The sequence below is a fragment of the Sphaerodactylus townsendi genome, linkage group LG06 (genome assembly GCF_021028975.2).
Source record: "Sphaerodactylus townsendi isolate TG3544 linkage group LG06, MPM_Stown_v2.3, whole genome shotgun sequence".
NCBI lineage: Eukaryota > Metazoa > Chordata > Lepidosauria > Squamata > Sphaerodactylidae > Sphaerodactylus > Sphaerodactylus townsendi.
The window spans coordinates 25,086,734-25,101,628 of record NC_059430.1 but is presented as its reverse complement, the minus strand read 5'-3'; the positions used below and the strand labels follow the sequence as shown (position 1 = coordinate 25,101,628).

The window sequence follows — 14,895 nt, the reverse complement described above, 5'->3', positions numbered from 1 at the left end:
AGCGGGAGTTGCAAATTGGGGTCTAGGCAGGGTGGTGAAAGAGGATACATAAGACAACTGGGAGGAGGATCTGTTACATTGAATAAGAATAAACTATTTCTGACTGAATGCCACTTCACACTTTAAATCAGCAGGCACATGCTTGTACGCCACAGGCGCTCAGGGGGTTGGGTCTGGTGCAAAATTTCCGCTTGCGCTGAGAGCTCTTGTGCAAGACGAAATGCAAGAAAAGGACCAGGACAGCCATTTGCAAGAAGAAGAGGAAGAAGAGGAAGAAGAAGAAGAAGAGTTTAGATTTATATCCCCCTTTCTCTTCTGTAAGGAAACTCAAAGAAGCTTACAATCTCCTTTCCCTCCTCTGTACCCCCCCCCCCACAACAAACACCCTGGGAGAGCTCCAAAGAACTGTGACTAGCGCAAGGTCACCCAACCGGCACGTGTTGGAGTGCACGAGCTAATCTGGTTCACCAGATAAGCCTCCACAGCTAAGTGGCAGAGCAGGGAATCACACCTGGTTCTCCAGATTAGAGAGCACCTGCTCTTAACCACTACACCACGCTAAGTCAAACTTACTGTAACTCCACTTGCGTTTCTGCTTGAGCGAGATCTTGTGCCTCCAATTTCCATGCGCTATGATGTATAGGGATGAATGAATGTGCTAGGTGTTGCACAAGATCTTGTGTGAGAAGAACAGCACTAAGTCTATTTATGCTTCCATGTGCACATCACTTGATCCAAGTTGGGATGTTCCCCATAATAGGCAAGAGCTACTGATTTGCCTTCCTACAGAAAATAACAGCGCTCTTTGAACTACTGAAGCCAGGACGCTGCCTGGAGTGTGTGGGAGGAACCATATCACTCCAGTCTTGACCCAGCTACCCTGGCTCCCAATTTGTTTCTGGGCACAATTCAAGGTACGAGGTGTTGGCTTGGGGCTACCATATCTGAAGGACCATCTACTGCTTTACAAACCTACCTGATGACTCTTATCATATTTTGGTGCCACATCAGGTGCCTCCTCTACCTTCTGAGATTAGGCACATGGCTATCTGGGAGAGGGCCTTCTCAGTTATGGCACCAAAGCTTTCTAACTTTCTCCTCAAAGAGACTCGTCTGGCCCCTTTTGTTGCCATCTTCTGCCAGTGAAAAAAGACTTTTTTGTTTCACTTGGTGTTTCCTCCCTGTATTTTAATTGCTGTTTGTTGTTTCTGCATGTGTATTTTAGCTGAATTTTAATTATTTATTTTTAATGGCATCCAGAGTTGCTGACCTTATGAAGGCCACCAAGTCAGTGAACAATTCAAAACATATATGATAAAAAGCACATTATAAAACTATTAAAATCGCCCCTCTTCCCAAACACAGATCATTAAAACAATTAAAAATTAGAGATTAAATTCAGAAGAAGGGATCATTGAGGTAATGTCAAATGAAACAAAAGTTTCACCACCTGGCAGAAGGTGGTGACAGAAAGGGACAGATGAACCTTCCCGGAGCTACCTGAAGCAGAAGTCTGCGAAGATGACTCTAATGGTCAGGCAGGTTCATGAGGGATTAGGCAGTCCAGTACGTTGGTCCCAAACTATGTAGGTTGTTGTTTTAATGATGTATTCTGGTTAGTTTTAATGTTTGTTTAAGGTGTATTTTATTAAGTATGTTTTTAATTTGTCAGCTGTCTTGGTGGCCTGGATCTAGTCAGAAAGGTAGGGCATACATCTTATAAATAAATAAATCAATCTCAAGAACGTATTTGGAGAGTTCAGAGGAGTGGGCATCCTCACAATAACCCTGGTAGCCCTGCAGATGTGGGTTGAGGGGACCATGGCTAGCCTTGAGACCACCTAATGAATTTGTGGCCAAGGAGAGATCTGAGTTAGACTTCCCAACTTGCATCTGACAGGTTTAGCTATTACACTGTATGCCAATACTGAGAACTCAGAATACGTGACAGAGGAGCCACCGAGACTCAGCCTGATACAATCATATGCCCCATTTCACTGCATTCGCAAGAAAGCTAGTGAGCGGATGACTGATGGAACGAGAAGCTGTAATGGTAGTCCTGGGAATTTAGTTTGAAAACAGAAAGGCAATTCCACTGCACACATCAAACCTCAGAGCCATGCCTGATTCTGTGTTGTTAGGAGGTCCGGTGCCTTTTTTGGAAGAGTTCTGTCCCCACCCCGGGGTTGGCAACGCCTGGAGTTTGGCAAAAAACAAACAAACCCCAAACCCATGTACATATAACTAGTGACACAAAAAAGATAGGTAAATCTCTTGCCTGACGATTGCCCCTGTCCCACCAGTGGGAGGGAGGAGCTGTAGATATGCCAGCTCCAGGTTGGGAAATTCCGGGAGATTTGGAGGTGGAGCCTAGGAAGGACAGGTGCATCATGTCACTGAGCCGCCCTCCAGAGCAGCTATTCCCAACTGTGGTTCCATGGTACTATGGGGTGCCGTGAGCATGTCCCAGGGGTACTCCCAGCCCCCCTCACTTTGCGGTGTCTCTCGACAGCTCCAGCAATGACCAGGGGCTAGGGCCTGCTGCAAGGTTGGAAGCCACTCCTCACTGCCCCCCCCCCAGTGCTCCCCTTCACCCTGAGAGGGGAAGATGGGTGGGTGGGGGTGGCAAGCAGGGGCACTGGGAGGGGAAGGCGGTGGCAGGGGCATACCACCCACAGGATACTGTGAGATATGAAGAGTGAGGTCAAGGGTACCATGATGTCAAAAAGGTTGGGAAACACTGCTCCAGAGCATCCATTTTCTGCAGGGAAACTAATCTCAAGCTGTGATTCTGGGAGATCCCCAGGCCCCCTCTGGTGGCTGGCATCCCTACTTGCCTATCATTGAGAGCAGGGTAAGTATGTCCAAGATTGTCAAGATACTGTATGAGAAGCTCTTTGAGTGCAGAAACGTAACGTACGAATGCTCCACACGAACGTGGATTTTTGTTGTGACCGTGTTCATGGTGTCGGAAATTCCTGAAAAGTTGTCCTAGGATCACAGCCACCGACCCTCACATTTCCTTGCAGATACGAAGCTATTCGTGAAACAAGTGATCCCGGGTATTTTTGAACCACCTCCTCTAAGATTTCATTTTTTAAAAAAATTACAGAGAGGGAGGAACAAGACATGACCATCACATTTTTTTACTTCATGTCCAAGCTCCTGGGGGAACATCCAGGACCTCGGAAACAGCCTTACCAATCACAATGAGGAGAATCCCGATCACAGTCTGGAGGAAGAGGGAAATGCTGATGAGTGTCGTCAGGGTGGCGTAGTAGTGGAAGGAAGGCCCCTGCTCAAGAACTGCCTTCAGCTGCGTAGCATTGGCCATGAACAGAGCCACGTCGAGCATGCTCTCGGCCACGCTTTTCTTGGTCGCATAATGGTTGATGTTGATGACCTGTTCCGGCCTGGAACCAGGATTAGAGTCCTAAGGGAGGAAGAAGAAGGTCACAAAGGGATCGGAAATGAACTCGTCAACCAATTTTGATGTAGGTGCCTGGCATTGAGAGACGAAGAGCTGGTTTTTATACCCTGCTTTTCTCAACCTTTAAGGAGTCCCAAAGCAGCTTACAATCGCTTTCTCTTCCACTCCCCACAACAGACAGCTTGTGAGGTAGGTGGAGCTGAGAGAGTTCAGAGAGAAATGTGAGTAGCCCAAAGTTACCCAGCAGGTTTCATGTGGAGGAGTGGCAAGCAAACCCAAGTCTCCAGATTAGAGTCCACCACTCCTAACCACTTCACCACACTGGCTGTCTCCAAGGCCCTTTCAGCATGGGCGAAATACAGTGACCCAGGGATAGCAAAAACACGGTCCCTGGGCTGCTGTTCGCACAGGAGGTGATGCTGCATTGCAGCAGCGCCGTCCTGGCTGCCCGGGAGCGGCATGAAGCCGCTGCTGTAAACCTTGCTCGTTGAGCGAGGTTTTTGCAAAGCGGCGTCTTCCCGTTGGCGCGGTGTGAACCGCACTGCTGGGAAGATGCTGCTTTTCCCGTCGCCTCCACCAACCTCTTAATCCAGCATCGCTCTGGAGGGCTGCAGAGACCTGCCCACGCTGCCCTCATTGGAGGAGGCTGACCAAGAGGGGGCTCCATGCAGAGCTGCCTCTCCGGCTGGGAGGGAAGTTGGGACCGATCGCACGCTAGTGTGCGAACGGCCTCCGAGCCTCCACCGGCACAATTCATGCCGGTGGAGGTTCGTTTCCGTGCATGTGCGGAAAGGGCCCTAGTGTCAAATGATGTGCAAAGAGTCTGAACACCTTTGCCTCTGGGTCAGGGGTTCCAAAGGACTAACCGCCCCTGGGGGGCGGGGTACAAAACAAAGACAAGAGTCCATGGGCAGTTCCATCGAGTAGTAGTTTTCTTAAGCTTCATAAAACGAAAAGCATAACACATTACAAGCAGCACAGCTTCCGACATGCAGCATCCACACCCCGTTGTTGCCTTGCCTTATAGTCCGAACTGCATTTTTGTTGGGCACGGGGGACAAGGGGTGGTGCAATAGTGAGTTGGGAGGGAGCTTGCACCACCTGGACAATAAAATCTGTAGAAATTTATTTAGATATTTATACCCAACTTTTTTGCCAGTGAGGACCCAAAGTGGCTGACAACACCATTTTCCTGTCCTTCATTTTATACTCAAAATAACGCCCTGATGAAGGTTAGGCTGAGAGAGAATTGGCCCAAAGTCATCCAGCAAACATCCATATGGCAAAGCAAGGATTTGAACTTGAGTGTCCCAGATCCTGGGCTGACGCTTCAACCTCTACACCCCACTGAAAAATGCTTGGGGGATTAGGATCCTACTGTGCCTTCTCTACCATCTCCTTTTTCCCCTTCCTACCATTTTTCCAACATGAAACACTAGAAACAGTTCTTTGAAACTCAACCTCAGTTCATTGCTTTTAGATTTTTTCCGTCACCATTATGTTCCCTTTGGATATTTTGTCAGTGTGGCCACATGGGGGAGCATGGAACGGTCTCTACCAACATTATTCAAGCTTGGAGTTCACTGCGAGGTAGTAATAAACGCTGCTGCAGCATACTCAGAACTGAAAACGAGACATTGGCCGCTAGAAAGAAATATGTGGGGTACAATCCAGAAGAATTCAAGGCATTTGCTGCTCATATTCGCCTCCTTTATTAAATAATGGACACCACAACACCAAATGATCATACATAATAGCCTCGTATCCTTCATTAGCTTGCTGTGCTGATGTTGTTATGTTGCTGCTATGTAATGTCATAATGTTATATTGATGATGGTTTGATTATTGATATTGTTATATGATATACTGGTTGATACTGCTATGTTATATGCTATGTTATTGATATATATTTTGTTGTGAACCGCCCTGAGCATTCTATTCTATTCTATTCTATTCTATTCTATTCTATTCTATTCTATTCTATTCTATTCTATATAGTTTCAGTCTTAATAGTGCATATGGGCACTTTCACACATGCTGAATAATGCACTTTTCATCCACTTTCAATGCACTTTAACAATAGTTTGCAAGGGGATTTTGCCATTTCATATGTAAAATCCAGTTACAAAGTGAATTGAAAGTGGATTGAAAGTGCATTATTTGGCATATGTGAAAGCACCCAATGAAAAACAAATGAAGTGCATTGTCTTCAGTTTTTACAAAACACGTTGTCCATATTAGAGCTGTTTGTTGTAAAATACTTGTTGTTATGCCGTTTGTTCTGGAAGCTGCTAAAGGTCTCCTCAGATCTCAGAAGTTAAGCAGGGTTGGCCCTGGTTACTACTTGGATGGGAAACCAACAAGGAAATCCAGTGCCACTACAAGGAGGCAGGCAATGGCAACCCATCTCTGAATGTCTCTTGTCTTGAAAACCCTATGGAGTCACCATACGTCAACTTTGACTTAGCGGCACTTTCCACCATCCACCATTAAAGGCACAATCAATGTTTTTTCGGATGCTCCATCAAAAAAAATAAGAAGAGTCCTAATGGATCAGACCAGTGGTCCATCTAGTCCAGCATCCTGTCTCACACAGTGGCCAGTCAGTTCATCTGGAGGTCCAACAACGGGGCATAGAGGCAGATGCCTTCCCTGATGCTACCTCCTGCTACTAACATTCAGAGTTTACAACCTCTGAATGCGGAGGGTCCCTTCAGTCACTGTGGTTAGTAGCCACTGATGGACCTAACCTTCATGTGGCTATTGTGGATTTTCTGAGCTGCGTGGCCAGACCACAGCCACACAGCCTGGAAAACCCACAACAGCCAGTTGATTCCAACGGTGAAAGCCTTTGAAAATATCCTCCATGATTTGACTTGATTTTCATAAACCCCATAGGTTTATGATATGTGGGCCCGAGCTTCTGAATTGTGAACAATCCATCAAAATGATGAATGAATAGCAAACCTATCCTCATTCTAATATGGTACATGAGTTGTGTGAATTATTCCCAGAACGCTTCTCTCTTCTTCATAGGCACAAGCATACAAATAATCATCCCTTTTGGAGGAAGGAGGCAGAAATGATTTTTAAGACATAAATCCACACTGGTGATGTTGTTTCTTTTGAAGCCAAAGTCATTGCAGCAGGAAACAAAGTAGAAAGGGAAAGCACTGCCAGGGCTTGCTCATTTCCCTAGGGATACTCACAGGAACCCATTTTCAGGATTTTTCATTAGTGAGGGAAGAGGCAAAGGGACCACAGGGCAGAAATGAGCCTGGGAGAAAGCTGAATACCATGTGAATGATAAATAATCCTCTTTGAGAGTGTCTGCTGGCCACAGGCGGAGCAGCGGAGGGACTTGATTAAAAGGCCATTAATTCCCAGTGAGCTGCTGTGGAATGTCAAATAAAACACACAGAGACACCCAGGCAATTCACAGGCAGGAAACAAGAGAGGTAGCCGTATGCGGAGGCTGCCAAAGTCTGAGCACTCTGAGACTGTGCGACTGCGACGCAACCAGACGGAGACGTCTGGAAAGGAGGGAGCGAAATTCGGGCAGCATTGAGGCCTCCACTGGAGCTAGAGTCAGGAAACATCAGCTGGGCATAGAAAACTCCCTTTATGCTGTAGGGCAACTCCCGCTTTTCGGTGCAACAAATAACAGATGCCAGAGTTTTAAAATCAAGACGCACCACTGTCTCCAATTTTACTCCCACAACTTAACCTGTAGTGATCTATTCAGCCAGCTGTTGCCAGTAACTACCTGTTGGTCTGCAGACAAGCACCAAGACAAAATGGTTTTGTACGCTCAGGACAAAAGCAGGCAAATGCACAACGCATACAATAATGGACCAACAGCAGGCATTTTAAAAGGGCAAGCTTTTCAGCTCTGTAGAATTTTTCATCAGGCTAGTTGCTCAGTATTTTTAAAAAGGTGAAAGGGGAGAGAAGATACATCAAGGTGAAAGCCCAAATCTGTCACTGTAGTCTTAAAATGGGGAGGGGGCAATGGGAGGGGGCAATGGTCCAATGGTAGAGCATTTGCTTGACATGCAGAAGATTCCCAGGTTCAATCCCCGGTGTCTCCAGATAGAAGTATTAAGTAGTAGGTGATCTGAGACCCTGGAATGCCACTGTTGGTCTGAGTAAAAAACCCACCCCCTTAACTTCTGCCGCTAACACATTCAGTCCTTCTGTCCAGAATGGTAAGAAGTGTGAATTGTAACTAAAGCACAAAACTTCCTCCCAGTTGAGAGGAATAACTAAACCTTCTTATACAATTTTTGTTGGAAAAATGAATACTTTATATTTTATATTGAATTTCATTAAAAGTAACACTATCGACTATTATGTTTGTATTTCCTACTCATTCTGTTGATCGAATGTAATCCCATGCTGATAAGTGATCGACTTCCTTCTTATTGTGAAAATATGAAAACCAAAAAAGTTCAAAGAATATTAGTTTTTAAATGGGGGCCATTCGGCATTAGAAGGGTCACGTGGGGTTATTGGGGGTGGGGGCTGATTTGGTCCATAGTGTGGAATAGAAACCAGTTCTTCTGTTTAAGTATGAACACCTAAAGCAGCAGTGGCGTAGTGGTTAAGAGCCGGTGCATTCTAATCTGGAGGAACCAGGTTTGATTCCCCGCTCTGCCGCCTGAGCTGTGGAGGCTTATCTGGGGAATTCAGATTAGCCTGTGCACTCCCACACACACCTGTGCTAGTCACAGCTTCTCAGAACTCTCTCAGCCCCACCTACCTCACAGGGTGTTTGTTGTGAGGGGGGAAGGGCAAGGAAATTGTAAGCCCCTTTGAGTCTCCTGCAAGAGAGAAAGGGGGGATATAAATCCAAACTCTTCTTCTTCTTGTATTGAAGCAGAGACTTGGTCTTTCAGTGTCAGTATTGTCAATTGCATGCAGTGAGAGACACATACACTGATGGCTGCGTTCACATCAGTAAATCCCTCACCAGACTGGGCAGCTTGAACTGAATGGGACCGACCTCTCAGCAGGCCACGTGTATCATTTCAGGATGCACATGCTTTTGTGATCCAACCTAAAACAAGGAAACGACACGGGGAGCCTTTCCTATGTGCTTCCTGTCAAGCGGTTCACGGCCATCCGCGCTGGATTCCGGTTCCCCCAGCTGGCATGTTTGGTAATGCAGGAAGGAAGCTGGAAGGCAAAGCGATGGATTCGTCAGTGACCAGGACAATTCCGAACATGTCCGAGGAGGAACCGAGAAAGCAAATGGGCATCTGAATCAGAGTTCCTGTTTTCCCCCTCCTAAAGAGCCAGGATGCCAGGAGGCCATCATGCTTTGCCTTTTTGGCTGACCTGAAGCTGACCCACGTCAACCACAGCCATTAAAAACAGTCCAATGACATGCTGGGAGAACTCAGCATTCCTCAGTATGTTAGATTACAGCATGACCAGGGATGGGGAGGGTGTGTGTGACAGCATACAAAGATTAATGTCCCTGATACTGTTTCAAACAACTTTGTGGGGAGCGGGCAATCATCTCAGCATTGATACCAACTGGATTCCTTTTTAATGCATATTTCTGTAACGCTGCATATGTTGTGCAGCCTGTGGTTATCAAGTATGCACTCACAAATGCAACAGGTGCTATCCAGCCCGGGTTTAATGCGTATAAGTTCCAATGGGGTTCCGTAGAAGAGTTAAGCATGTGATTAATTCCCCTTCCAGTGAAACCCATGAGAAGGATCACAGCTGTGCTGTATAACATAAGCTTGACAAGGAGAAAGCTCCAGTTGCAACCCCTGGCATCTTCTGATAAAAGAATATCAGGGAGTTGGGCTAGGAAAGACACCGTAGTTAGCTGCAGTAGTCAGTTCTGGACTAGGCAGGCCTTTAATGTGATTTGGTGCAAGACAAGTTCACGTGCTTAATTCTGTCCTGGATCAAATCCACTATGTGAACGTTTTGAATATTTGTGGAATTTTATGCATTTTCCTTGTTGTGCTGACTCTGCGTTCAGACAACATAATAAACCAACAGGATATCCCTGGCTTAGAATCCCAAATTTGTTAAATTGGCCACATCCAGACACCATAAAGAACTAGAATTAGATTGAAAACTTTCCAAATCAGGCAACCTTCAATTGTGGCACAGAAAGCAGGAAAATCAGTTTCTTATATTTATCGTGCATTAAATTTGAACTCCCACAATAAGGCTCTGGCTAATCCTCGCATCAATAGATATATTCTGCATCCTTCTGTAACCCCCATGCCCAGAATGGGTTGGCCCAGAATGGGTTGACCCAGTAAGGAATGGAGACTCGGAGCAGCAGAGAGGCTGAAAGAGCTCTTTTGCAGAAGAACAAGGCTACCAGACTCGGACCTTGATTTCTATAAGCCCTTAACACCTTGTTAAGGGTTTTCTTTTGAGGTTGTAATGGGTGAGAGTTCTCCTGGAGACCTTCATCATGTTGCAACCTATTCATCAAGCCCTTGGAGTCTTCAGGAGCCAGCCAACTTGCAAAGAAGATTTGGACTTGGCAATATCAGTAGACTGTAAATAGAAGGACTTGAAATGCAACCTGAACAGGACCTTGAATTGTAACGTTAAATGTTGATGTTATATGTTATATGTAAAGAAAAGTAAACCATTTTGTTGTTTAAAAATTGTTGTTGCAACTCATTCCAAGTACTGCCCCACAGAACCCACAAGCTGAGGTTACAAATGGCGCCCAACCAGCGTGGGGCTTGGAAGTGAGATTGCAAATATAAATTGCTTGCAAAAGAAGTGTGCAGCAAGTTGGGGGTTTGATCCCCATACAATTGTTTTGTTATGTGATGTAAGTTCAAGAGATGTTGCTATGTGAATTTGAAGCACATGATTCTGTTTGGCAGTTGCATGAAGGAAGGGATTCCAGTTGCAATCCCCCATCCCTTCTGCAAACTGCTTGGCTGAATCGCAACATTTGCTGGAAAGTTTTGCAAACTTCCAGTGCAGCTAAGTTTGGAACAGTTGGAAATCCTTGCAAGGGAAAGACAATGTTCTGCATTCAGATGCGCCAAATGTGGTTCCTCCAAGTACAGGAATCTCTGGGGAAATCATTGTGCAATGATTTCAAAAGTTGCATTGCAATTACTGTCGGGACGACAGAATTTTAGTGGGGGAGAATGTAACCCCCATGCCCAGAATGGGTTGGCCCAGAATGGGTTGACCCAGTAAGGGGTGGAGACTCGGAGCAGCAGAGAGGCTGAAAGAGCTCTTTTGCAGAAGAACAAGGCTACCAGACTCGGACCTTGATTTCTATAAGCCCTTAACACCTTGTTAAGGGTTTTCTTTTGTGGTTGTAATGGGTGAGAGTTCTCCTGGAGACCTTCATCATGTTGCAACCTGTTCATCAAGCCCTTGGAGTCTTCAGGAGCCAGCCAACTTGCAAAGAAGATTTGGACTTGGCAATATCAGTAGACTGTAAATAGAAGGACTTGAAATGCAACCTGAACAGGACCTTGAATTGTAACGTTAAATGTTGATGTTATATGTTATATGTAAAGAAAAGTAAACCATTTTGTTGTTTAAAAATTGTTGTTGCAACTCATTCCAAGTACTGCCCCACAGAACCCACAGAAGGAGGTTACACTTCCTCCAGATATAACGTAAGAAACGCAAAATATTTATGAAGTTCCAAGGTTTTCATTTCAGAGTTTGCACAATGATATATTTTTCTCAACCAACACCTATGCTGCAGGTTCTGTTCACCTGAATATAATCTGGTAGGTGAATGAATGGATCAATGAAAATGGATTCTTCATGCTCATACTACAATTAAAAGCCTCATATTGCAGCTCTGGAAAGAGAAAAGCCCACCTTCAGTGAATGAGTGGATCAAACACCTGAACATATGACATATAAATGGCAAATGTTAATGATGTGTTCAGCCAGTTTGAGCTGAGTGCCATATTTTGATGTTCTAAGCTTATTGTAACCCGCCCAGAGGATTGGGCGGGATATAAACCCAACAAACAAACAAACAAACAAATAAACGTTTTTAGATATTTGCAGAGGCAAACCTGTAGGAAATGGCGCCCAGGAGCAAGTACTGATTGCAACCCCCCAAATTGCACCGTCTGGCCTCCCTCCAAAATTGTGCCCCACCCCAAATTGAGGCAGGTGAGTGATGGGTGGCAAGCAAGTGCGGCCAATGAACATTTGGGGTTTTGAGCAAGCAGGGCGGGTGAGCAAGCAGCAAGCGGGGTAGGCAAGTAAGTTGGGAGGGCAGGCGGGCGAGCGGTGATCTGGGTGGACAAGCAATGAGCAGGGTGGGTGAGCAGCAAGCACAGCAGGCAAGTAGCTAGCAGGGTGTACAAGCAGCGAGCAAAGTGGGCAAGCGGCAGCAGATGGGTGGCGAGAAGTGGCGGCAGGCAAGCAACAGTGGTGGGAGAGTGGCAGTGGCGGCTGACCAGACAAATGCGCTTCCTATATAACCCACATGAGAGGTACCTGGGTCTAGAACCCCCTCATGCTCCCCCCTAGGTACACCATTGGATATTTGGGGATCATTCATAGAAATTTAGGTGAAGATCCACCACCACAATTGTTATATGTTTATCTTTATGCACCTTTTAAAACGTTTTGTTTTCTTTCTTTCATCTATCAGCTTTTCTTTTCTTGTGAAGAAATAAAGAAGTTGCGGGGGGGGGGGGAGAGAGAAACTAGTTCTGTGTTGCAGTCACCGGAAGCAGCTCCCAACCAGGTCCTCCTAACCCACCCCACTGAAATACCAGCAAGGGACCAGAATTTGGATCTTCCCAGTATGCCTACACTAGTAGGCACCGACAGGCACACACCTACCCAGGCAGGACTTGACAACTCAGATTGTGAAATGGCAGGTTGAACTAAAAGTTTAGCACATGCAGAGGAGGAGGAGGAGGAGGCGGAGGAGGAGGAGGAGGAGGAGGCATGCCTTTCAGCACAGCTATTTGAAACCAGCCTGTCTCTCTGCTGTGGCTCACACAGGGGAACGCCAACTGTTTGAAAGTGAGAGGCGCTGCCCAGCAAGGCCTCGGAGGGGAAAGGTTTGCTGCAAATGCGCACACTCTTGCCCTTTGGCTGACATTAAAACAAGATTCCTCTTCTCAGCTGTCTGACTGAAATCTTCAGAAAACTTGCCTGACAGATCAAACAAACGCTATGCCCTGCCTTCTTGAACACTGCCCCTCCCTTTTCTAAACCTCACCTACAGTGCAATCCTAAGCATAATTACACTTTTCTAAGCCCATTGACCCTGATGGATTTAGAAGGGAGTAACCCTGCATAGGACAGCACTGTAGGTTAGCTACTCTAACCCACTCTCTATGGCCACACTACTTTTTGCCACCTTGCCAGTTTCACACCTGAGGTATGTCTACCCAACAAATTGTTTTCATTTTGTTGAGAGTTTGGAGTCTCGTTACTCTGAGTGCTGCCACACACAGTGATGATTCCCTGTTGGGAATTCATACCATTGCAAAAGCAGAGAGGTTTGCTGCTGCAGCAGAGAATCCACACAGAAGGACTCCATATTCCTTCATCAGTTGTCTCCTCATAACTACCATTGAGTTTCTGGCCACCGTAGAGCTATTATATCAGCTTTTTTAAAAAATGGAGAGTTGCTGCATTGCTATAGGATTATAACACTTGAGTTATACACAACTAATTAAAAAAATGTGTCAGAAAGCCCTCCAGTGGCCTGGGAGAAAATGGCGCCCATGTGGAGATGACAGTCACAAAATGGTGGTGGTGTGGGCAGGAGATTTGAACATATGCACGTTCTCTTCCACCACAGCATGCAGTTCCATTTGGGCTGTGATCTTGCAGGAAAGATCAAGTTTGGGAAACACAAGAGCTAGGCAAAGGATAATGCTGTCTGAATGCTCCAAACAACCCTTGCCTGAGAACCAAGTTAGAGCAAAACATCAGTGCAGAAGCAGTATGTGAATAGATTTATTCTGAGAACTTGGCATAAATTGGTATGCTAGAGGGTAAAAATTGGTATGCTAGAGGGTAAAAAATGGTGGTTTGCCTAAGGCCAGTTAGTAAGTTTGTGCCTGAGGTGAATTTTGGTTTTGGTTCAGAGAGGTCCTGGCTCACTACTCATACTTTTAGTAATTATATTAGCATAAATTCAGCTAACTTCCATTGGGCAGGAGTGACCCTCATGCTTGGGGTGGAGGAAGATGGTCAACTACACCTCTTGATGACTCTTAACTGAAAAATCCTGTGCTGTCATCCATGGCTGCACCCCACATCTCTGGTTGCAGTGGCGTAGGAGATTAAGAGTTCATGTATCTAATCTGGAGGAACTGGGTTTGATTCCCAGCTCTGCCACCTGAGCTGTGGAGGCTTATCTGAGGAATTCAGATTAGCCTGTACACTCCCACACACGCCAGCTGGGTGACCTTGGGCTAGTCACAGCTCTTCTCTCTCAGCCCCACCCACCTCACAGGGTGTTTGTTGTGAGGGGAAAGGGCAAGGAGATTGTAAGCCCCTTTGAGTCTCCTGCAGGAGAGAAAGGGGGGATATAAATCCAAACTCCTCCTCCTCCTCCTCCTCCTCCTCCTCCTCCTCCTCCTCCTCCTCTTCTTCTTCTTCTTCTTCTTCTTCTTCTTCTTCTTCTTCTTCTTCTTCTTCTCACACTCTTAAGTCATTATATTAGGAGAAGGGTAACATGAATTATTCCTCTGGAAGTATTATTCTTCTGGAAGTATTTGGCCTATCAAATCTATTTATCAATCTTGTCTAGTCATGCCAATATCGATTGGTGTGCAGTAGAGCTGAATATTGGGGGGAAATCATCTGCCTTGCCCCCCCCCAGGAACTCCAGATGCTCATTTTCTCTGACACTTAAAAAAAATTCAAATGAACATGATAGAGTATTTCACAACTTGCTGATGTGACTTCTTTGAATGTCACTCAAAGGGGAAATCCTTTCTAATATGAGAACTGTCATGTATGGTGGAAAGTTAGAGTAATTAAAATAATTATTTCAAAAGTTGGGCTACGTGAGCCGTGTATATATAAACGAGTCCCGTTTAGCATTCACAGTGGATTCCTCCCCAAAAGCGCTGGAGATAGTAGAACAGACTAAATTAGAAACTCCCAAAGAAATTAAAAAGTAGGTTAGCAGCAAAGAGAACGAGGGTATATTAAAAGTTAAAGAGAATTTGGGGAGCACAGGAATAATTAAAGTAATCTGCCTAGAAAGGTAAAACTTTAATGATGAACAAATACCCAGGTTTGCCCAGGTTGTACAACCAAAATAATAAAAAGAGATACATGCTTTTTAATATGTACAAGAAATCATGGGGAGGTCATCCACAGATTTCCGTTGGGTTGTCCCCAATATTGAGATGACATTCAGTTCTAACTCACACTTCCAGCACATCCTTGGGAGGCTGCAGAAACCTTAATACAGAGCAATGGGAGGTGCCACTAGTCAGGACTGACCC

The 14,895-nt window shown here is 45.5% G+C and overlaps 1 protein-coding gene across 1 annotated transcript in view; it reads right to left on the bottom strand.

Annotated features, from left to right (window-relative positions):
* Positions 1 to 14,895, bottom strand: part of NINJ2 (ninjurin 2) — a 66,231-nt gene that overhangs the window by 7,144 nt on the left and 44,192 nt on the right. Inside the window, exon 2 of the mRNA XM_048502202.1 lies at positions 3,202 to 3,433. Coding sequence (XP_048358159.1) covers positions 3,202 to 3,433 — 232 coding nt within the window. The remainder of the gene's footprint in view (positions 1 to 3,201; positions 3,434 to 14,895) is intronic.